This window comes from Acomys russatus, chromosome X, assembly GCF_903995435.1.
Source record: "Acomys russatus chromosome X, mAcoRus1.1, whole genome shotgun sequence".
Taxonomy (NCBI): domain Eukaryota; kingdom Metazoa; phylum Chordata; class Mammalia; order Rodentia; family Muridae; genus Acomys; species Acomys russatus.
Window position 1 is genome coordinate 80200588 of NC_067169.1, and position 22959 is coordinate 80223546.

The following is a 22959-nucleotide window of genomic DNA, read 5'->3' on the forward strand; positions in this document are numbered from 1 at the left end:
TCAGTCTGTTTATAAGACATAAGTGTGTGTCCATATTTTAGTGAGATTTTTACTTTATAAAATTAATGAATTATATTTAATAAGTCTAAATGGGAATTGATTTTAAGTAGCCATTGGTTAGCTGGCAAATAATGGTGTGTGTATGTCCCTTTTTGGTTTTATGCCTTGTGTCATAACACAGTCTTTAGTGATTTTCTGTCCTGTAGTTATTTTTGTCAAAAGTAAAGTTTTAGCTTATTCTGTACACTGGAAACTGAAAATCTCAAGAACAAAGAAAGGAACATAATAAATGTGGCGGACCACCTGAAATATTTAGAGTATTGAAGGTTGTAACAAACCCCTTTGTTATTTCATTTCGTGTATTCTACTCTCTTGCTTCCATACCCTACCTTTCTATACTTTCTATAATCTATTGATGCCACTGAGACACTGATCTAACTAACTCACAATTTTGCACTGTCTCTTTCTCTTTCCCCATATAGAATACTTAAATAAGAGATCAATTGTTATAATCATTTCCATATATTACCATCTTGATTCTCCTGACTCTTTCTCCCTCTATATTATTTGCTAATGAAAATTACAACCTTATTTAAGCCTCCTCATTCATCTGTGCTGTGCCCCTATCTTGACTGAAGGGTAGTGTGATAGCATTTACTGGTTTCAAGTGAATTCTCATTAACTTCAAATAGATCCCTAATACTTCTCAGTGGTCTTACTACGTATTCTCAGTTCAGTCTTCCATCTGCTTAGATGACTAGTTTACATTTTCATTCCTGCTTCATACCTACAGGAATCCTCCCCACTGTTTCTGATTTCACTGATGAAAATGGAGCAGTTCGGAGAGAACTTCAACTCTACGTGTCTACTGGCATCTGTACCTACTTGTTCTCCTTACAGCCTATTACCATAGATAGATAACTAGGATTACTCTTGACTTCATTTGTCCTTTGAGTGTCTACCTTAATAAACCATTGAAGAATGTGAGTTAGCTACACCTATATTTTTTAGCTTCATCAATTACCTAAACTTCTCTTAGCAAAGTCTCTGATGCCTTCAACAACGCTAGTCCCAATGACAAAGTCAGTTTTAGGTTCTTGGATTATTTAACGTATCAGTGTATTTGGCATACCTGATCTTCCACTTCCTTTTGAGAGTGTCCTTTACCTTAGCTCTAGATATCACATGGACTGGCTTTCTCCCTAGTGTATTTTGTCACCCCTCCTGAAGTTCTTTTCTTATGTATCTTATGTTTCTTAACCCCTTAAAGTTAGATAGGTAGGTATTGCCATGTTTTTTGACTTAAAAAAAAAAAAAAAGATCATGTAATCTAAGTATTTGACCAAAATTTCCCAATTTTTAAACTCTGAGAGACACATATTAATGCTCACAAGTAACTTTATTTTGCAATCTCTGAGTGGGTTCTAACACCAGCGTGAACTGAAACAATCATGTTGTAATCCTCTTAGAGCAGAGGTAGAGAAGGTTTAATGTGAATTAAAGTGGAATGGCAGTATACTAGATTAGGGAAAATTTCTCATTGTTAACATGAAAAAAATATATAATAACAAGTTCTGTATTGGGCATGAAGAGCAATTTCTACTAAGGTATCCATTAGAACCAGGGGGGTGGAAATTAATGGGTTTCTGATAAAGGTATGGACCAGTTAGCACTTGTATGTAGTTCTAACACTGTGCTGCTGTTTTATTTATTGCTATTAGCATTATTACATTGATTATGTAGCTAAGTTGCTTGGGTTTATATCCTGGAGCGTTAACTCATCATCTTTGTGGCCATGAACAGTTTCAAATTCAAACAGTAGACTCATGGCTTCAAAATAATGAACTCTGGATTGTGAATCCAATATTATCACAGGGACTGACAGCTACTAATGGCTGTGAGTTGCTTTTGAAAACTTATTCACTAATACAGCCAATGTTTTTTTTTTTTTTTTTTTTTTTTTTTGAGTCTGGTCTTTATTTATACAATAGTGTTTTTCAAACTATGGTATTTTTAACACTATGACAGTCTCAGTTAGTGCATGGACGAAGATTGCTTATTTAAAAGTAAGATGCGTTTACATTAACAATCATGAGGAAGATATAACCAGCATACCGAACTCAAGATGTTATGGGTGTTGATGCTTGTAAGGTGATCTCTCATGGCTTTATGTTGTATAAAGTGAGTCTATTTGAAGAGGAATATTACTAGGAACTCTATTACGTGAATAAGCCAAGTGAGTATGGGGACCGTGGTGCTCTTAGATGTGGCCAATGTTATCAAGAGAAAGGTCTGCTTACTTTGTAGATATTTTATTATGGCAGAAAAAAAAATCTAAAGCACTTTAAAGACCTGGTGCTCTTTGCTTGGATAGAGTCTGAAGCTCTGTTCACTTCCTTTGATTGGAGCTGGGATCTTGGGGACAGCCTGAGGGGACCCAGGTGGGAGGAGAAGAGGTATGGGGATCAAGAGAGATCCGGCACGCCTATGCTGTTCAAGATGAATCCAGAGTCAACGCACAGGTGACACAGTGAGGAGGCTGAGGATTGTGGAAATCACAATCCAGTAAGGAAATGCACAGCCAATGTTTTTAACACTTGTGTTAGGTGTTGAGTATTTGCATTTTATGACATAGATGTTAGTGCCTCTTTCCGTTCTAGATTGTGGAAAATATACAAATAACAAAAATACTCCCAAAATGCAATGGGCAATATAAAAGGTCATGCTACAGAAGCACTTTGGCAAATGCTTTCATTTAGGTGGCCAGGACAGCTTTTCAGAGAAAGTGATGCTCAAGATGAGATATGAAGGAAAAGGAGTCAGACTTTTTGAAATTTTGGGGGAGAATATTCCAGGCAACAAACAAATAGAAAGGTCTTGGAGAAAACAGGCTTTTTTGTTTGTTTGTTTATTTGTTTTTGTGTTTGCTTTCTGTTCATTGGAATCAGGCTTCTTATATTCAAGAAAGCCAGAGAGGAGATGGTTCTCACACACACACACTCACACACACACACACACACACACACACACACCACAAATTGCTGGGATCTCTGGGGAATAAACCAGGAGAAGCTAGAGAGCAGGATCTTTTGATGCAGAAGATAGTGGGGAGGTACTGAGGCTGTGGTGGTGAACACACAGAATGATAAAATGAAAAAAAAAACTGCTTAAAAGATATGGCTTGGAGTCCAGCTCATGTACAAGGCAGAGGAAGGAGAAAGGAAGACTGACGGCCTCAGAAAACAAAACACCATACTCAGTGCCTAGTTGAGTTAAAAAAAACTCTCTAATGAGTGTGGGGTGGTAGTGATAAACACCTTTAATCCCGGCTGCTTGGGAGGCAGGGGCAGCTGAGTTTAAGGACAGTCTTGTCTACACAGCACGTTCCAGGATAGCTAGAGCTACACAGAGAAACACTGTCTCAAAAAACCCAAAAACTACCCCCTCAAAAAAACCCAAAACAAAACCTGTAATAAAAATCATAAAACACCAAAGAAAGAAATTGTTAAAAATACTAAAAGAAAGAAATAAAACTCCCATGCTTTTGGATCAGCAGAATAAATACTATACAAATCATCACATTGCTAAAAGTGGTATAAAATTCAATCTAGTTTCCACCAAAATTTAATGACATTTCTCACAGGTATGTTTTTTTTTTTCAAATCTAAAACTCCTGTGGAAACACAGAAAATCTCAAGCAGTAGAAGATCCTTTAGCAAAAAGAGCAGTGCTGTAGGCGTCACAATTAATGACTCCTAACGATACACAGACCCACAGAAACAAAACAAGCATGGTACCGGCACAAGACAAACAGATAGATGAAGCAAATAAAATAAAATATCCAGAAATATTACCAAGCAGATACAACCTTCTGAGTCTTGAGAAAGGCACTGTATATAGTGAGGGAAAACTCACTTTACCAATAGGTACTTGAAAAACTGGATATCTCTATGAATAGAAATATTAGAGCCTTATCTCTACCCTACATAAAAATCAGGTCAAAATGAATCATATTCCTTAATACAAAATCTAAATCTTTGAAGCTAGTAGAAATCTAACAGCTAGTGCTATGGTCAGACAAGGACTTTCTAAACGGGACTCTAGCAGCACAAGATGTAAGAGCAACTGTTGACAAATGAGACTGAAGGAACGCAAAATGCTTTGCTCACAGAGGCATGCATTCAACAAAATGAACAGAAGGTCTATAGAATGATAAAAATCTTTGCCAAATACTTACCCGACAGTTGATTAATATGGAGAATGAACAAATAATTTCAAAAATTAAATTAAAAATTCAAATTATCTCATCAGTGATAATGGGAATTAAGTATTTTTTTAAAAGTGTCGCATCTTTAGACATCAAAGAAATGTAAATTAAAACTACTTTGAGGTTCTCCCTCACCCTAGTCTCAGTGACTTTTGCCAAGAAAATAAAGAATAACAAATGCTGATGAAGATAGGGTAAGAGCGAGGATAGGAATCCTTAGTCATTGCTGGTGTGAATATATTTATCCACTATTGAGGTCAGCAGGGAAGTCCTTCAAATTTTAAAATATACATTTTGTGTTATTCAGATATACTAATCTGGGCCATATAACCCAAACAATCAGTCAACTTACTTTTGAGATACACACACACACACACACACACACACACACACACACACACTGCATCATTACTAATAACTGCTAAGTTATGCAATCAGTCTGTCTAAATAAGAGCATCAAGGAAGTGTGGCATATAAATGCAATGGCAATTCACCAAACTATCAAGAAGAATGAAATTATATTGTTTGTAGGAACATGGAAGGAAACTAGAGATCACTATGTCAAAACAGAAAAACCTCCCAAAGACAAATATCATATGTTTTTTTGCTAAATGTGGAATCTAGGAAGTAAAAATTACATGTAACTATAAAAGTTACTGCTAAGGATGTAAAAAGGCATGAGGTGGGATGGAGGGGGATTAAAAAGTAATAGAAGTAAGTATGATCATAGGACCATAAATACCTTATGGGAATGTATTAATGAATCTTCTCACTTTGTACAATTAAATATACACCAATTTAGGAAGATGGCCAAGATACAGATGGCTAAGATACAGAGAGCCGGTCTACATAGAAATAGATGATGCTAGAAAAGGAGGCTGAAGCCAGGTCCTGTTGCATCCTATTGACCAAAAGGACGTAATTTTATTAGTAGTCAACGGTGAAAGAAGAGTGCTGGTTTATTTTAAGCCAGAGAATAACATTATCAATTGTACAGTTTATAAAGATGAATTCATTTGGTCTGGTAGAGTAGATAAAAGGAGGATGAGGAAAAAGACAGTGTTGGGAAGCATTTTTATTAGTTGAAGAGAAATGTAGCAGTAATTCAAATTGTGGTGGCAGCTGTGGAACTAGTAAAGTAATGGCTCCTAGGTGTGTGCTGATGAAGGTGCCATCAGGACAGACAATGCCCAACAGCAGTGGTTCTCAACTCTCCTAATGCTGCGACCCTAATATAGTTCCTTGTGTTGTGGTGACCCCCAACCATAAAACTATTTTCATTGCTACTTCTTAGCTGTAATTTTGCTACTGTAATCAAAATGTATTTTTTGTATTTATTTAAATTAAAAATTGCCTAATATATTTGAAAGTAGAAGTAGTAAAATAATATTTTTGTTTTTTAATATTTTATTAATTTATTCATATTACATCTCAATTATTATCCCATCCCTTGTATCCTCCCATTCTTCCCTCCCTCCCACTTTCCCCCTACTCCCCTCCCCTGTGTCTGTGACTGAGGGGGACCTCCCTCCCCTGTATATGCTCATAGGGTATCAAGTCTCTTCTTGGTAGCCTGCTATCCTTCCTCTGAGTGCCACCAGGCCATCCAGGGGACATGGTCAAGTATGGGGCACCAGAGTTCGTGTGAAAGTCAGTCTCCACTCTCCACTCAACTGTGGAGAATGTCCTGTCCATTGGCTAGATCTGAGTAGGGGTTTGAAGTTTACTGCCCATATTGTCCTTGGCTGGTGCCATAGTTTGAGCAGGACCCCTGGGCCCCGATCCACCCGTCATAATGTTCTTCTTGTAGGTTTCTAGGACCCTTCTGGATCCTTCTATTTCTCCATTCTCTCATGCTTCTCTCACCTAGAGTCCCAATAGGATGTCCTCCCCTCTGTCCCACTTCCCTGGTAAGTGAAGACTTTCATGGGACATGCCTCTCGGGCTAGTGTCTAGATATAAGTGAGTATATACCAATTGACTCTTTCTGTTTCGGGGTGAACTCACTCATATGTTTGATATGCAGAATATCTACTATGCAAACCAAAGGAGTCACAGCCCACAGGTTGAGAACCACTGCACTGGATGGTAGAAAAAGTTGAGTAATGGGTAATTGCTATTCTGTTAAATGAGACAGAAGGCTTGAAGAAGAACAAGAATCAGATTGGCCATCTCAGAGAATGCTGAAAAGAATTTAGCACCAGTGTTCACCTAGAGTTCTGCATATAGTAATTTCTTTCTGTATTCACTACTACCACTACTATAATGGCAAGCAGAATTTTAAATTTTTATTATATGCCATCTTTCATTATATAATAAACATCATATGTAACCCTCATGAGGTAAGTCATACTATTGAACATGATAAAAACAGGTACTTATGAAGGTTGAAAAGACTTGCCTAGTGATACAACTGAGACTTGGGCAGATGTCTGAGACTCCAAAGCTCAGGCAATAATCACCTTGCTCTACTCCCTTACCCATTCTTTTTAGGAATCTATATTCTGTATCATGATAAAAGAGGCACAATAACTTATGTTAATTTCTGTCTGCATTAGGTTCTGTGGTCTTGTGTGCAGTTTCCCTGGTGCAAAGTGTGGTCTGGTGATAAAGGTAGAATATTAAAGGTTAAATATGAACAACAGAGGGCCGTAGAATAGAGATAGCAAGTTCATGATCAGTAAGGATCAAGTAGAAACAAGAATTTTCAGAAATAGAATCAGTTCTTGTTTTATAAAGTCAGAAATACTGTGGTCATTTTTCAGTACCCAAACTTTATACAAAAGCGCTTTATAGTTGTTTTTCACCAAAGAAGAGACATTGAGGATCTTTGTAGGAAGTACCTCCTTAAATGACTCTTTCTTTGTTTTTTTCTTATTTTTTTATTTTTAAATATACATTTATATTATTATACATATATGAAATAAACTACATAGAGCAAGAAAAACCACAAAGTAATCAGGAATCTTATAAATGTTACATTCATAGTGTTTTGGCTATTTGTATTTGGCAACCTTGAAGAAAACATCTTTCCTATCTTGGTGAGTCTAAAATTCTGAATGTAAATCAATATCTATCATATCTTTAACGGCTCCCATTTCCTCCTTTTCTAGGATACTGGCATTCTTTATTCAAATGTACTATGTCCTGCCCTTGTGTCATTAGGCATTTTGATAGAACAATCCTCAGTCATGAAACTGAAAAGCTTCTATAAGGCGAAGGACACTGTCAACAGAACAAAATTACAGCATACAGATTGGGAAAAGATGTTCACCAATCCTACATCTGACAAAGGGCTAATATCCAAAATACATAAAGAGCTCAAGAAATTAAACACCACCAAACTAAATAATCCAATTAAAAACGGGGTACAGAATTCTCAACAGATGAATATCAAATGGCTGAGAAACACTTAAAGAAATGCTCAACATCCCTAATTATCAGGCAAATGCAACTCAAAACTACTCTGAGATTTCATCTTTCATTTTTTTTCTTTTTCTTTTTCTTTTTTTAGACAAAGTCTCCCTTTTCAGTGCTGTCTTGCTTGGAATTCACTATGTAGACAGAGATCCACCCACCTCTGCTTCCCAAGTATTTTGATTAAAGGCATGTACCACCATGTCCAGATGGTTCTTTATTTTTGAACATTTACTCTAATTTCCAGATACCTAAGGTACAAGATTCACAATCAATGTGAGAAACATCTCATGGTGGTAGAACAGATATAATTTCTCAGGAAACTTAGTCCGGCAACTAAAAATATTTTAAATGGACAAATATTTAAGTACTTCCTACGCTGCTTAAATATTAAAGTGAGGCCTCTAACTCCCAACAACACAAAGTGTGGGTTTTACCTTAACTCCCAGTGCATCTTATATTTTGTAGCTGCATAAAACTTAGCCCTCAGTCTAATTTGGAACTAAAATGCTTTCTACAATGCATTGCACATTTATCTTCTTTTTTTACCCCCTTTCCTTTCCTGATCACAAATATGTATACACGCACAAGCACACATACATGTTGCTTCTTTTTAATTTTTATTTATACATGAGTTTGTGTGTGTGTGTGTGTGTGTACATGTGTGACACTTACAAGTATTCCTTTCCAATGTAATTTGTTCAAACTCCTCTTTTTGTCTATCACTCACATTCTGTATGATAACCACCCATGACTGATATGCTGCCTCAAGTAGACTACTAGAAAACATGAAAGGATAGCAATTTACCTTCAGTGTAGATAGTGTCTCATATGTTTCATGACTGTTGAAACAGATAAAGACTGTCAAGGTTTTCATAGGTGCATGGAACACTGCTCAATGACAAGGAGGTAGTAAACCATGGTCATGCACAGAGAAACATGGAAGGTAAGTTTGTTTGGAACATGGGCTTCTCAAGGACTTTGTTCTAAAAGTAGTGCATACAATATTTAACTTTTCCTTTTTCCTTTTTTATTATACTTTATTCAGATTACATCCAGATTGTTTTCCCCTCCCTCCCTCTTCTGACCTATTCCCCTCTGCTAGATCTGTGACAGAGGGGGATCTCCTCCTCCATCATATGACCACAGCCACCAGGTCTCATCTGGATAGCCTGCCTCCCCTTTCTCTGAGTTCCTCTAGGCCTCCTCACCAAGAAGAAGTGATCAAATAGGGGGCACCAGAGTTCATGTCAGAGGCAGTCCCCACTCTCTCCACAACCATGGAGAATGACTTATCCATTGGCTAGGTATGAACAGGGGGTTTAGGCTTACTACATGCATTGTTCTTGGTTAGTACAACAGTTTGTGCAGGCTCCTCTGCGTCCAGATCCGATGGCCTTGATGGACCCCTTGTAGGGCTCCTAAACTTACTGGGTTCTTCCATTCCCACCCCCATTTATCCATACCATTCTCACGTGGAGTCCAGAAGGGAGTCCCAGCATCTGTCCTGATCTTCCACTGGGTGGAGTCTCTCAGAGGACATTTATGATTGGGATTACCTTTATTTAATGGAGGCTTCAGATGAGATTTGGAACTTGTTATTTTAAGAAATTGAGCAATTCTTTTAAAAGAAGCTAAACAAATAACTAATGTATGATTTGACTCATAGTTAGGCAATGGAGCATGTTTATAACAGATGATGGCTCCATGGAGAAAATGTGTATTTAAAGGAGGTAAATTCCCTCTCATGACCCAACCCTCATTAAAGAAAGGCAATGCTGCTCAGCTCAGCACTCTTAATCAGAGCATATATTTCCACACATCTTCCTAAGGATGAGTGCCAATTTGCATGGAGCTGACCTTGCCCTCTACACTGCACAATGATCCCCCCTTGGCAAGATAAGTTGGACGCTATTTGAAGAATATGGTCTAGATCTATTACTATGAAACAACAAAAAGTCAGAAGGTGATGTACATATCTACCCTGAGGTGCCGAATGCATTAAAATAAAACCAAGACCAATATGGTGTTATGCATATTCATTTTCAGTCCAGACCACAGTCTTCAAATGTAAGGCAATATACACTTATATGTATATAAAGAGATAGATGAATGTTTAGTTTCTAGCACCATTATCCTGATCCCCTCTTGACTCCCTTTAAGGAAAGAGTTTGCTTATGCTTTATAGTCACATTCTTCTTATTCTCAGAAGGGAAATGTCTTCTGTATTTTTAACTGACTCTAGACCTTATTTCAGAGACACTTCACACAGTATATACACATAGAGTGGACTTTCCATAAACATCATTTGTTGACATGCTGAAACTCTCAGATCACCAAAGTCTGGAGGTGTTTAACTTACTCATATGAATTAGTGTGTGTGTGTGTGTGTGTGTGTGTGTGTGTGTGTGTCTTAATTTTTTCTGTATGCCAGGCTAGCTTCTAATTTCCTGTGTAGTTAAAGATGACCTTGTGAACTTTTGATCCTCCAGCCAGAACCTTCCTAGTGTTAAGAATGCAAGTGCCATATCATATTTAGTTTATGTAGTACTGAGGCTCAACCCTAGGGTGCCCTGCATACTTGGCAAGCACTCTACTGAGTTACATGGCGTGACACTTAAAATCTTTTGAAAACTTACCATACAAAGTAATAAGTTTTATTATAAATTTCCAGGCATGTTTACTGTTGACCACCCCTTCCTTCTCCTGTATTCTCTCAGCCCCCTCATTTTGCCAATACAAATGGCAGGAAGGAAATTTTCATAAGGTGAAGATGTAAAAGATGATGCTGGTTACACCAGTTTTTTTTTTTTTTTTAAAGCAGAATAAAAAGACCACATAAAACCTGATTTGTATTTAGAGGCACTTAAGGGTACTTTTGTGTGATAAGTAATGTTTCTGTTTGTCCATCTAGTTCAATTTTCAATATTCATCCCACATGAATGCAAAAGAAAAGAGTTGTTTTTAAGTAGAATATGCTTCTAGGTTTTCTTTTCCATTCTTTAGACACACTAGGTAAATTTGGCTTCACAGTGTCTGGATGACTCATAAGAATGACAGTGGTCAACAAAGTGGATTTCTGTAATCATTCTTTGTGAAAACTGCTGTTATTTCCAAAGCAAAGTCCTGAAAGGACTACTAGAGCTCAGACAAATGGAAAATTAAGTGTTGTAGACAAAGACATTAGGTAGACCTCCTGAAATCTCCTTCCCTTTTCCTCACTTTCGGCAATATATTTTTAAAAATTGTTTTGCCTTCCTTTATTTTGTGATTTGTGTGCATGCAAATATGTGCACACACAGACATTACAGGACAATTTGCTGGAGATAGTTCTATCTTTCTACCATGTGAGTCCAGGGATGGAAGTCAGGGTTTAGGCTTGGTGGTAAGTGCCTTTACCCACTGAGCCAAGTCTTTGGCCTTGCAATATTGTCTTTAAACTCATCTTCATTTTTAAAATCTACCTTTATCATTAAGTCTCTTTGATCTAAAGCTAAAAGTCCAAGTCTTATTACCTCTGTGGTGTTTAGAAGGTACTCAAATGAGAGACTCAGAAATAAATTTGTTGTCATTTTTCTGTTTTATTGTCATCATTTTAAACTTATTGTTGAGACAAGATCTTTCTATGTAGCTCAGGATGGGCTTGAACTCATTATGTAGCCTAGGCTATCCTTAGACTTGTATTAATTACCTCACCTCAGCTTCCCAAATGCTAGAATTTCAGGCATGTGCCACCATACTTTAGACTTTATAGAAAAAACTAAAGTGTACCGTATATAATTTCAGAAAGATTTTTTTCAGCCCTTCAGAACACAAAACCAGTATCCAAATATGCTGAAAAGTTACTAGAACAAAATAATACAAATAAGTTATAACATTACTGAGGCTTGTATCTGGTGTCCTTCTTATGTCGCTCTTCCTATCCTCTATCCCCAAGCTCTGTCCTAGAGTTGTGTTGCTATATAAAACCAGTGTTTCCTTTCAGTTCAGTTCTGTCTCAAATGAGTCACCCATAATTTAATGATCTATTTTTCACTCTTATTCAACTCCCTACAGTTTCTGATAAGTATCACCCTTCAAAAGCTTCCCTATTCTCTGTCCTTGCTCAATCTAACACATAAGCCTAATACACAAGATTCCCCTTGGATTCCTATTGTCTAATCCACAGCCGTTCTCTCTGTCCCCCTGCTCCAGAGGAAGAAACAGCTTTTCCAAATCTACCCATGCCTATGAATCCACGTTTGGTGGGGGTGGAGGTGGGGGTGGGAATGGAGGTAGGGGTGGAGATGGGGGTGGAGGTGGGAGTGGGGGGTGGAGGGATATTCCACTACTTTTATAAAACAGACCTATATAAGAAGTATTATCTCCTTGGCTTTGACCTTACGGCATCTTGTACCTCATTGTTTCTCATCCCCTAACCCTAAGTTTCCATTGCAAAAAGTCTTTCAAAGCCTTTAAAAAGCATAAGTTTGCTCCATCTTACACCCATCAGAATGACTAAGATCCAAAACTCAAGCGACACCACATGCTGGCGAGGATGTGGAGGAAGAGGAACACTCCTTCATTGCTGGTGGGAATGCAAACTTGTACAGCCACTTTGGAAAATCTATCTGGTGCTTTCTCAGAAAACTGGGAATAGGGCTTCCTCAAGACCCAGCTATCCCACTCCTTGGAATATACCCAGAAAATGCTCCACCACACAACAAAGACATATGTTCAACCATGTTCATATCACCCTTATTCATAATATCCAGAACCTGGAAACAGCCTAAGTGTCCCTCAGTAGAAGAATGGATAAAGAAACTGTGGTACATTTTCACTATGGAATACTACTCAGCTTTAAAAACAAGGAAATACCGAAATTTGTGGACAAATGGATGAAACTAGAAATGATCATATTGAATGAGTTAACCCAGAAGCAGAAAGACTCACATGATATATACTCACTTATAATTGGATATTAGCCCAAAAGGCATGTCCCATGAAAGTCTTCACTTACTGGGAGATTGGGACAGATGTGAGGACATCCCACTGGGACTCTAGGTATGAGAAATATAGGAGAATGGGGAAATAGAAGGACCCAGAGAGTCCTAGAAACCTACAAGAAGAACATCGTGACGGGTGGATCAGGGCCTGTGGGGGTCTGCTCAAACTATTGCACCAACCAAGAACAATACAAGCAGTAAACATCAAACCTCTACTCTGATCTAGCCAATGGACAGGACATTTTCCACAGTTATGTGGAGAGCGGGGACTGACTCTGACATAAACTCTGATGCTCCATATTTGACCACCTCCCCTTGGTGGGGAGGCCTGATGGCACTGAAAGAAAGAATAAGCAGGCTACCAAGATGAGACTTGATAGCCTATGACCATATAGTGGGGGAGGAGGCCCACCTTAAACCTAGAGGAGGGGAATAGGGTGAAAGCGGGAGGGAGGGAGGAATGCGAAGATACACGTGATAGAATAACAATTGAGTTGTAATCTGAATAAATTAATTAAATAAATTTTTTTAAAAGCATAAGTTTGCAAACATACAGCTATGTATCAAAGGAGAACTTTGGAATGATTTTGTTTAGTAAACAAACACATGGCTCTGTCATGAATTTTAAAATTTAATAATCCAGCAGTCATGCCTCAATACTTTATGTGACCTTATGTGTGATCATATTATGTCATATGATATATGCTTCTACTGCATGCATTGCAGGCTTTCTTCTGCTACCTCCTTCTGAATGGCTCACGTTTTCCCTTATTCAATCTTGGTTCCTTCCTTCCCTTCAAGGCCTACAAGTTCTTTTCACTCCTTAGTCCTGGCAGTTCAGTTTTTCCTCTGCTACCACCCTGTGTGATTGCATATTCAAAGTAAATGCCAGGCTTAGTGGGCATTGTTCAGCTGCCTCAACCTCTTTGAGCTTGTCTCTTGATTCTTTCTCTGGTCACACTGCTAAGTACTTCCTTGTCTGATAGGTTCCTAACTCAGGTTGACTTTGCCCCCTAGTGGACATATGGCTATATCCAAGAGGCAGTTTTGGTTGTCACAATGGTAAAGGGTGGGGAATGGGTCATACAGAGATATAGACTAGGGATATTCCTAAACCCCCTACAAAGAACAAGAGACTTTAGGCCATAACAAAGATCTGTTCAAATCACAATGTCAAGTCCACTAAGATTAGGAAACCCTGCAGTAGAGGGAGATAAGCAAGCCCTAATGTGTTTGGAGAACTGCAGGCTGGTGACCTGGCCACTAATCCTGATGGTGACTGTACCCTCACCAATTACAGACAACATATCTCTGGTCCTGTAGGTGTTTCATGGCCACAACAGTCTCGTTCTCTAGGTCTATGGTACTTAGAGGCCAGCCAGGACTCTTCTAGTGTGCCCCAGTCTGGTCCAGGTGCAGTCCCTCCTCCTCCTTCCACTTGTGGATTAAAATGCACACAGCCAATTTCAACAGAGCTAATCTCTTATAGTCACAAGAGAGGGAGAAGACCAACTTCCTACCCACCCTTTACTCCTCTACACCCACCTTCCTCCACCCCCTGCCCCCACTGAGGTAGGATTCTGTTCCACTTTACATTTCTGAATACATCGAGAGCTTTTGAAATCCACATTTTCCTCCATTTAGTATGCTGCCGAGTCAGAAGAGAGAATCCCACCAGAGAGCACTGTGCTTTGGCCCATGTAGACTGGCAAACCCTCTGTGCACTATCAGTTGCTAACTCACCTTGGAGCAGTGGCCTGAGTTTCCTGGTCAGAGCTCTGTCTGCTTCACCCACTGAGGACTAGGAAAGCTTTTGTTAAGAGGCCATATAATTGCAGAAGTCCATGCTTGCACCTGCTGCTGGCATCCTCTGTAGTCTTTCAGAATCTTCACAGGGGTGGCAAATCTCCACCATGTTAATTTGAATTACACATAAACCTGAGGTTAACCCACCCCAGGTCTCATGTGATGGTTTCATTTCTTGTGATATTACTCTCTCAGAACGTAAGCCTCCTATCCAGTGCATTCCTGGGAATAGTCACCCTAGGCTTGAACTTTAGTAACAGAATTCCCTCAGAGCATAAGCATCCTATCCAGTTCACTCCTGGGGACTTGGAATAAAGGGGTCATCACTATTTGCTACCGACTTGTTCAAGTCCCCTGTCAATTCCATTATGCTTCTTTAATGGTGCATTCTTTTGAAATTACTTTCCTGATCCAGACATGGCAATACACACCTATCATCTCAACACTTAGGACGTGGAGGCAGGAGGACCTGGAGCCAAAGTCATCCTCAGCTACACAGTGAGTCTGAGGCCAGTCTGGGCTACATGAGCCCCTGTTTATAAAAAGAAAAGAATAGAAAAGAAAAGAAAGGAAAGGAACGGAAGAGAAAAACTGATATAAAAGAAAAATTACCTGACATGGGAGTGGTCTAGCTCCTGAGAACAGGAATCTACTGGCTAACTTAAAGAGGAGAAGTAAAATAAAGCAAAACTTTATGCAGCACAATTGCAAAGAAAGAAGAGGTAGCTGAGCTCTCTGGAGTCACCTGATGAACTCCTCTGTGCCTCTTTCTACTTGTTAGCTCCCTGGAGTCTCCTGCTAGTATCCCTCTGAAACTGTCTAGAAAGCAACAGGGTCTGTTCTCCACCTTAGCCAGGGCTAGACATGGGCTGTACCTTCCAGTGTCACTGGTTATGATCCTGAACCCAACTTCCAGTTATCAACTGACTCTTTACCCAATCCCATCCTGGCCATAGAATCTATGTCCCTTCAGATTTTTGCATCTAATAATCCCTCCAGCTCCATCCTTTGAGGGCTAGGTGTGTGGACAGGGAAGGATATTATCTGTTTATCTGTCTAGGTTCTCCAGACACTAGGCAGGGTATACACATATGCATACTCCACACACACAAGCACACACACACACACACACACAGAGTGAAGCCATTCTGGGGCTGTGAATGCTAATAATCTGGAGTATAACAGAAATCAAAACTTCTGCCTCCCCAAACCATCTATACCACCCCAATATCTCACACCAAGATTTCCCCCATTCTCTTGACCCACCCCAATTCCCTTTCCCTAATTCTACCCAGTACCCTCCACTTCTCCCGCCCCCCCCCAAAAAACTCATTTTCTATTGGTTTGTTTCTGTTCTATTTCACATTTCAGATTCACTAAGGATTTTGCAGCCAGATTCCCTTCCCACAGTGAAAGCAGTTTTCCCTCCTTGAAAAATTTACAGCTTTACACCAAGGACAGTCCCAATCTCCAGGTCTGCGAAATGCTGAAAATCTCTTGTCTTTCGGTAGTTCTTGATGATCTCCTTTGTAGATGTCCATATCAGATAGATGGCTCAATTCAGAGACCATGGAGTAGGTATGCATTTGAGGTGGTCTTTCTGTGGTGGGTGTTCTGGGTGGGGTAGGTGTGGCTGGGAAGGGGCTTTCATATGAGTATGTAAATGAGGCAGGGAGTTGGATAGTTAGTGGTTCAGAGGAGGCTGTGGATTTCAGATTCAGGGACTGGGAGAAAGAGCACATGGAGGTTTCCTTGGGCCTGAGATCTACTCTCTGTCTTTTCAAAGGATGATTTTTCCACTTCACGACTCCAAGAAGTTGCATGAAACGTCCATTAGCTTCCTCTGGGGTTCTTTCAGTGGCAGGTATTGTCCCTGGCAGAGCAGCTGCTGTTGTGTATGTGCTCCCTTTTCTTCCTGTAGTGGCAGCCATCAACTGTGCCAAGTCTTCCTTCGTACCTGACCACTGTGTGCCTGTCCCGGTTCTGAAAGCAGGAGTGATGGTCATAGCGGGTCTTACTGTGCCTGGGAGAGCCCTCAGCTCCTAGGGAGAAGTAGATAGGGTTAAAACCTGTTTGGGGAATGGGGTACTGACATAGGGGTGGGATGGGCATGGGCAAGACAGGGCCAGGTGACAATCTTACTGTTTGTAGCATCTTCAGTTTCAGCAGGTCTCGTTCTCTCTTCACCTCTTCCAATTTGGCCTGGGCCATTTGAAGCTGGAGAGCCACCTCCTTCCGCTCCATCTCTTGCTGGTGGGTGAGCTGACTCGAGCCTGATGACAAGGAGAGTGTAGCCACCTTATGCAGGTTAGATAGGTCTTGCAGCCACTGCACCCCGTGCCCCTGTAAGCAGCCTTGCCTGTGAGCAAAGCGAACACCCAAGGCCAGGGTGCCCCAGGCACAGGCTTCTCGAGCCTCGATAGGCACAGCGCTATCCTCCAGGATGACTTTGAGCTTGTCTTCCACCTCTTCCCAGGTCAGGGACAGGTTCTCAAGGTAGAAATCAGGGCCTTTGTCATGCTTGGCCATTTGTTCGTTGATGAACATTGACACCTTGCTATGCCGGAACCCACTACCGAGATCTTCCGGATTCAATGCCATGATGACTAAGCCCCTTATTGGTTTTCCTGACCCTGGGAGATAGAATGAACCTGTAGTCCCTGCTCCCTTAGTCCCTTGTGTTAGTACCTCTCCTCTCCTTCAGTGTCTTATTAGCCTTTGGTTGTTCTCGGCTGCCCCCTGCCCACCCATCCCCTCCCCTCCCCTCCCCTCTGGTCTTCTGGTACCCCTTCGTTCTTCCCTCCCTTCCCCTTCCCCCACCAGGCTCTCTGGCCCCGCCCCTTGATTATTCCATCATAATGGCTCCTGGTAGCTGCTATTTCTTAAAAGACTTCACAGCTGACGTCACCTTTCCAGTCAGTGACCAAGTCCAGGTCCACCATACCTGCCAATTTGCCACAGTGTCCACCTAACACCCTTGCAAAGGCCTGCCTACCATGCACAACCCCATCATCCTGTCTCTCCAGCAATTTAAAGAAGAGGAAATCTTCAGACCAACACTCCTGGGTTTTGATATAGGACTATTCCAACTTCCAGACTGTGAATGTAGTATGGAGAGCTAAAGGAAGGTTCCTACACTTCCTTGGAAGTCAGGGAAACTTCCATAAAAGATGAAAATCCTCAAAGACATGTCAGAGGGAAGAGGGGAACAGAAAAGACCTGAAGCAAAAGGGAAAGGAAACTCTCTAAAGGAGGGTTTAAAATTCACACACTCTCCTTGCAAGGAGCTAATCCCACCCAAAAGGCTGTTGTGCCCCATCTTGGAGATGCAATTTTCCACAAAATGTCTTAAAAACCTCTAGTACCAAACTCTTCCTAAAAACAACAACAACAACAACTCATTACTTTCTAATTAAAAGAGAAAAAATAGGCAAATTAAAGCTTATTTGAATAAATGATAATTCACAAGTTCACCAATATTAAGAACCAGAAAAATAGTCAGAGCACTCCTGCCTCCAGAGAGACCTTCAGTCAAGGCTGAAAGGAGAGAAGCCACCTGATTGGTTGTAGCTAGGGATTAACTGAAAAACATCTAATAGCTTTAATTCAAGGTTACATTAAGGTTGGGTTGCCAAATACAAATAGCCAAATCACTATGAATGTAACATTTATATAATTCCTGATTGATTCATGATTCTTGCTGTAGGTAGCTTATTATATATAGGTGTAATGATATAAATGGATCAGTTAAAAAAGAAACATAATAAAACTGGAAAAAGAAAAGAAAAATAGAATTGTGGCTGGTAGAAACTCAGCTGTTTCTAACACTTATGTTGAGGTTTGTTTATGCATTGCGTTTGGTTGTGATTAAATAGGAAATGTATGGAGAGGACGTCAGATTGACCCTTTATTTAATTTACTTACCATTTTATTTTATTATTTTAATTTGAAGTGGTTTTTTTTATTTAAAAGTATGAATAAGAATTTTAAGGCAATTTTACGTTTTTAGAAAATTGAGCAGAAACCAATTTCTTTCTACTTTGTTCCCAACACCTGTATTAGTTTCACTTGTTAAAATTACTGAGCTAATTTAGTAATTGTTAAAGTTCAGTGCAAGTTCACTCTTAGAGTACCATAATCTGTAGGATTTGAAAAATATGTCATATGTATCCTCTATTTTATCTTTCAACCATCCATTGCCCCTCCCTATTCCTTTCACCTGAGTACTTTTCAGCCACTAATTGTTATTAATTCAGTAATTGTTGTCTTTCTCAGGAAAAGTATATATTTGGAATCATGTGATATATATCATTTTCAGATTTCTTTCTTTCAATAATTATGGTATGACTTATTCATATACATTGATTATATATCACATCGGATTCATAAAGAAAATGTTGCCCATGTTATACTGCATTATGAGCATATTTTCCCCTACAGACCTTTCCTTTTTCCCTTTTCATGCACACAATACTCTCTTTGCTGTTTATGTGTGTCTATACATCTGTAAAAATTTAATATTCAAAAATGAGAGAAAACATATTTTGACTTTTAAACACTTATGATGATGAATTTTATAGGACATAAACTATATTTTTCTTTTTATGGCTGAGTAATACTTCACTGTGTATACACCAAATTTTTATTTTATTTTTTAAATCATAATATGACTACAACATTTATTTCTTCCCTTTTCTGCCTTTAAGCCCTCCTATATACTTCTCTTTGCTCTCTTTCAGAGTAATGACTTCTTTTCACTAAATGTTATATATGCATATATATTCCTAAATATAACCTGCTTAGTCCTTATAACGGCACTGTGTTTTCAGGGGTGACATCTGATATTGTATACCAATTATTGTGCTCTGCCTGGGGAAGACTATTTCTCCCTCTCTCAGCTGTAGTTTTTGTTGTTGTTGTTGTTGTTACTCCTTTCTTTTGCTTTTCAAGACAGGCTTTCATTGTGTATACTTGGCTGTTCTGGAACTTTCTTTGTAGACCAGGCCTGCCTCTGCCTCCCTGGGTTCTGGGATTAAAGGTGTGTGTGACACAATCTCCCTGAAGTAGTTATTTCTTTGAAGAAACAGAATCTTAAAGAATTTTTAATTGGCATTCTCCTGATAGCTGAGGCTATTCAACCCTTTCCCTGATATTTATTGGGTATTTGTATTCTATTCTCTTGAGAACTGACTATTCACTTTTAGTTTTTGTTGACTAGGTAATTTTTTGGTGCTTAATTTTATGTTCTAGAGATTAATCTCTTATAAAAGAGAAATTTCCATATTTCTCCACTGTAGAATTTCTCCTTTTTCTTCTGATTGTTTCCTTTGTTGTGCAGAAGCTTTCCAATTTCATGGAGTTTTATGTTTTCACATTTTTTGTTTTGTTTTTTAAAATTATTTTATTTTTGTACATATACAGTTATATTATTCCACATATACACAATAGATTACCTATGGCAAGAAGAACCGTGACACAATCGAGAATTATATAAATGTTATGTTCTTAGTGTTTTGGTTATTTGTATTTGACAGCCTTGAAGAAGACATCTTTCCTATCTTGGTGCATCTAAAATTCTGAATGTAAATCAATCTCTATCACATATTGTCATTATCAACTTAGAACACCTATCTAGACCTAAAAACATTTTAACCCCTAAACAATTAAGCTTCATTGTAAAACTAAGCTAGCAGGTCTTCAACTCCATGAGAGATTTGAGAAGGAATAAACTTGATTACCTGAGTATGCCAGGAGTGCAGGTTAGTAGCTTTCCAAATGAGAAGATGATAGAGACAGTTTTCTACCTGAATAGTCACCCAAAACTATTAAGTTGTAGCATCATCTTCAGCTTTCTGGCCCAATATATCTGACAGACATATTTGTGAGGCAGGAAATATTGAGGACTTGCTTACCCTGTCTTGGCAGAGTTTGGCCGTCCACTCTGCCTGCATCCAAGCTTGCCCTTTTTAAGGCAGAATTCTGTCTGTGGTAGAAATGAGGACCTTTTGCCCAGTGGCTTGTTTGCCACATTTGAAGCCATCTCCACAAGGAGGTTCTTTGATGCTCACCATTTTCTTTGAGGTAGGCTGGGTGTTGCCAAGAGTTAACTTATCTTATTGTCAATGAATCTTTAAAGTAATAAAAACATTTTAAATGCCATATTCTGCGTGTCTCTGGCTTTTTTCAAGACCTTTTCTTTCTATAGAGTCATATCTGTACCTAAGATGTATATTCTTGGGATAAAAGTAGGCTAGCAATTGACATGACCATGATTTAATCTACTAACATTTAATTTGTAAAATTTAATTCTCCTAAACAGCTTAAGAGCACTTTCAAAGCATTAGAAGTAAATCTTGTATCATAATTGAGTTATATGGGTACAATAACTCATATTAGAGTATATATATATATAAAATGTGTGTGAAGAATATTCTTACATTTGAATTCTATACCACTGTATCTAGAACTTATTTTACCTCTATATACAAAATTCTATATCGGTGAATTAAAAATATCTTGTGAGTGACAATTGAGGCATTAGGTTGATGAGCAAAGTCTCCTTGTGGATCCCACATCTGGAGAGTAGGGACTACTTCAGGCATGTACTCTGGCCACTTAACTTAGATCACGTCCCCCTGGAAAGACAGCCAGCCAGCCAGAGGAAGAGGTTACAGCTAATACAGATGAGACTTGTTAGGCTGAGCTATTAGGGGAAGAGAGCTCCCCTCTCTGAGTACTAAGGGAGGGAGGGAGAGGGGATCAGGAGAGGATGAAGGAGGGGACTACAATCAGGATATGAAGAATTTAAACTGCAGAACAAGCAGGTAACTTGTATTGCTAATCCCACCATATAGGACTAGATCTGAGACTGCCTGAAACGTGAATGTCTAGGCATAGAGAATGATTCGTGTTGACTAAAGAACCCCTATGAATTACTGTTAGATGCTATTCTTCATATGGCATGAATGAAGATTTACAGATGTCTTCTTTTCCTGCTCATACAAAGAACAGAAATCCAGCCATAATTGTACCATGCATCATGTACACCTTTTATACATTTATAATTTTAGGACTGTATGATGCTTGTGAGAAATTATATGCTTTCAGAACAAAAGAACCGGACACTGACATTGGATCAGATGTGGCAGGATGAATTCCTCACAGCATACTGGACATTGATATTCTGTTTGGAGAAAGTGGTTGAAAAGAAAGAAGGGGAATATAGAAATGTACATGGAAGATAGAATACTTTCAATTCTTGCTGTTATTTCTTAGACTACTGGAATCCTATTGGGAGGCTGTTGCTTATGCTTCCTACATGTCAGTTTATTTTTTCCTCTAGCAGTTTTGGCATTCCAGGTCTTACATTAAGGTTTTCATTCATCTTATTTTTGTACATCATGAGAAATAGGAATCTGATTCCATTCATATTCATGGGGATATCCAGTTTTCCAAGTGCCATTTGTTGAAAAGACTTTTATTCATTATGTATCTTGATACATTTGTCAGTAATTAGGTGGCTGTGGCTGCCTACATTTGTTTCTGGTTTTCTTTTTTGCTATTTTATTGATATGCATGTCTGTTTTTCTTCCAGCAATATACATTTTTATCACTATGGCTTTTTAGCATAATTTGAGGACCATTGTGACACTCTAGATACTCTTATATTGTTTTTTCTGCTTCGATTGCTTTGCTTATTTAGAATATTTATGCTTTCTTACACACTTTAGGTTATTATTATTTTTTTCATTCCATGAAGAAAACATTTGGAATATTTTTGATAACTGTGTTGAATCTGCACATCATATCGGGGAAAACGGCCAAAGATAGGTATTGTTAGGCACATAATCAGATAGAAAAAGATATTTTGAACTCAGGGTAGATTACAAGGTGAATGAAATGGTGTCTTTCCAAATAATACATGGAATTCAGGCTGGATGAAGGGAAGCCAGGGTCACTGGATTTGTCTAAGAAGATAGCCTTACCGATTCTACTGATAGTCAATGGAAAGATAAGACTGCTAGGGCAGAAGGCACATGATGGCAGGAAAATAAAAATTTGAGTAGTTACAAGTCTTTCAAGATCTTTGGTAAAAATGAGCACACAGAAATCAAGTAAAAGCTCATGGACCTGCCGTCTGCAGGTGAGCGGCAACAGGAGCTGCCAGACCCATGTACTGAGTTTGGGGCCTTTTCTGTCTCTGATCTCCAGACTTCGGCTTTTTCTAACGTCTCTTCATCAGAAAATGAGAAGTCAGATTCCTCCTCTGTTTCAGTAACTCTGTTTCAGTAACTCTGTTATCGGGACATACCGGATGGAGCAGTTCATCATCTGCTTGCATTTCCTTTGTGTAGCCACTGGCAGAGACGTCAACGTCAAGGGAGCCCTCCCTCCTAATGTCATTAAAGGTTGGGTAGAGCTCACTTTAGAAGATGGCGCCTCAGAGGAGAGCACTGATGGACCCAGCTTTGAAATGACTGAATT

At 39.1% G+C, this 22959-nt stretch overlaps 2 protein-coding genes across 2 annotated transcripts in view; one reads left to right on the forward strand and one right to left on the reverse strand.

The window, feature by feature from the left end:
* Il1rapl2 (interleukin 1 receptor accessory protein like 2) overlaps nucleotides 1–22959 on the forward strand; it is a 1209823-nt gene that overhangs the window by 664528 nt on the left and 522336 nt on the right. The window lies entirely within an intron of this gene.
* Tex13a (testis expressed 13A) lies at nucleotides 14287–17076 on the reverse strand. The gene is made up of 2 exons (XM_051140953.1): nucleotides 16433–17076; nucleotides 14287–14575 (listed from the first exon to the last, which is right to left on the reverse strand). Exons 1-2 carry the CDS (start codon nucleotides 17074–17076, stop codon nucleotides 14440–14442), a joined length of 780 nt encoding a protein of 259 aa, XP_050996910.1. The 3' UTR covers nucleotides 14287–14439.

Excerpts from the sequence above, each read along its gene's own strand:
- Tex13a (XM_051140953.1), bottom strand. The coding sequence starts at position 17,076 with ATGGCATTGAATCCGGAAGATCTCGGTAGTGGGTTCCGGCATAGCAAG. Across the intron at positions 14,576-16,432 it reads GACAGGCACACAGTGGTCAG|ATTTGCCACCCCTGTGAAGA; the intron begins GTACGAAGGAAG and ends AACATGGTGGAG.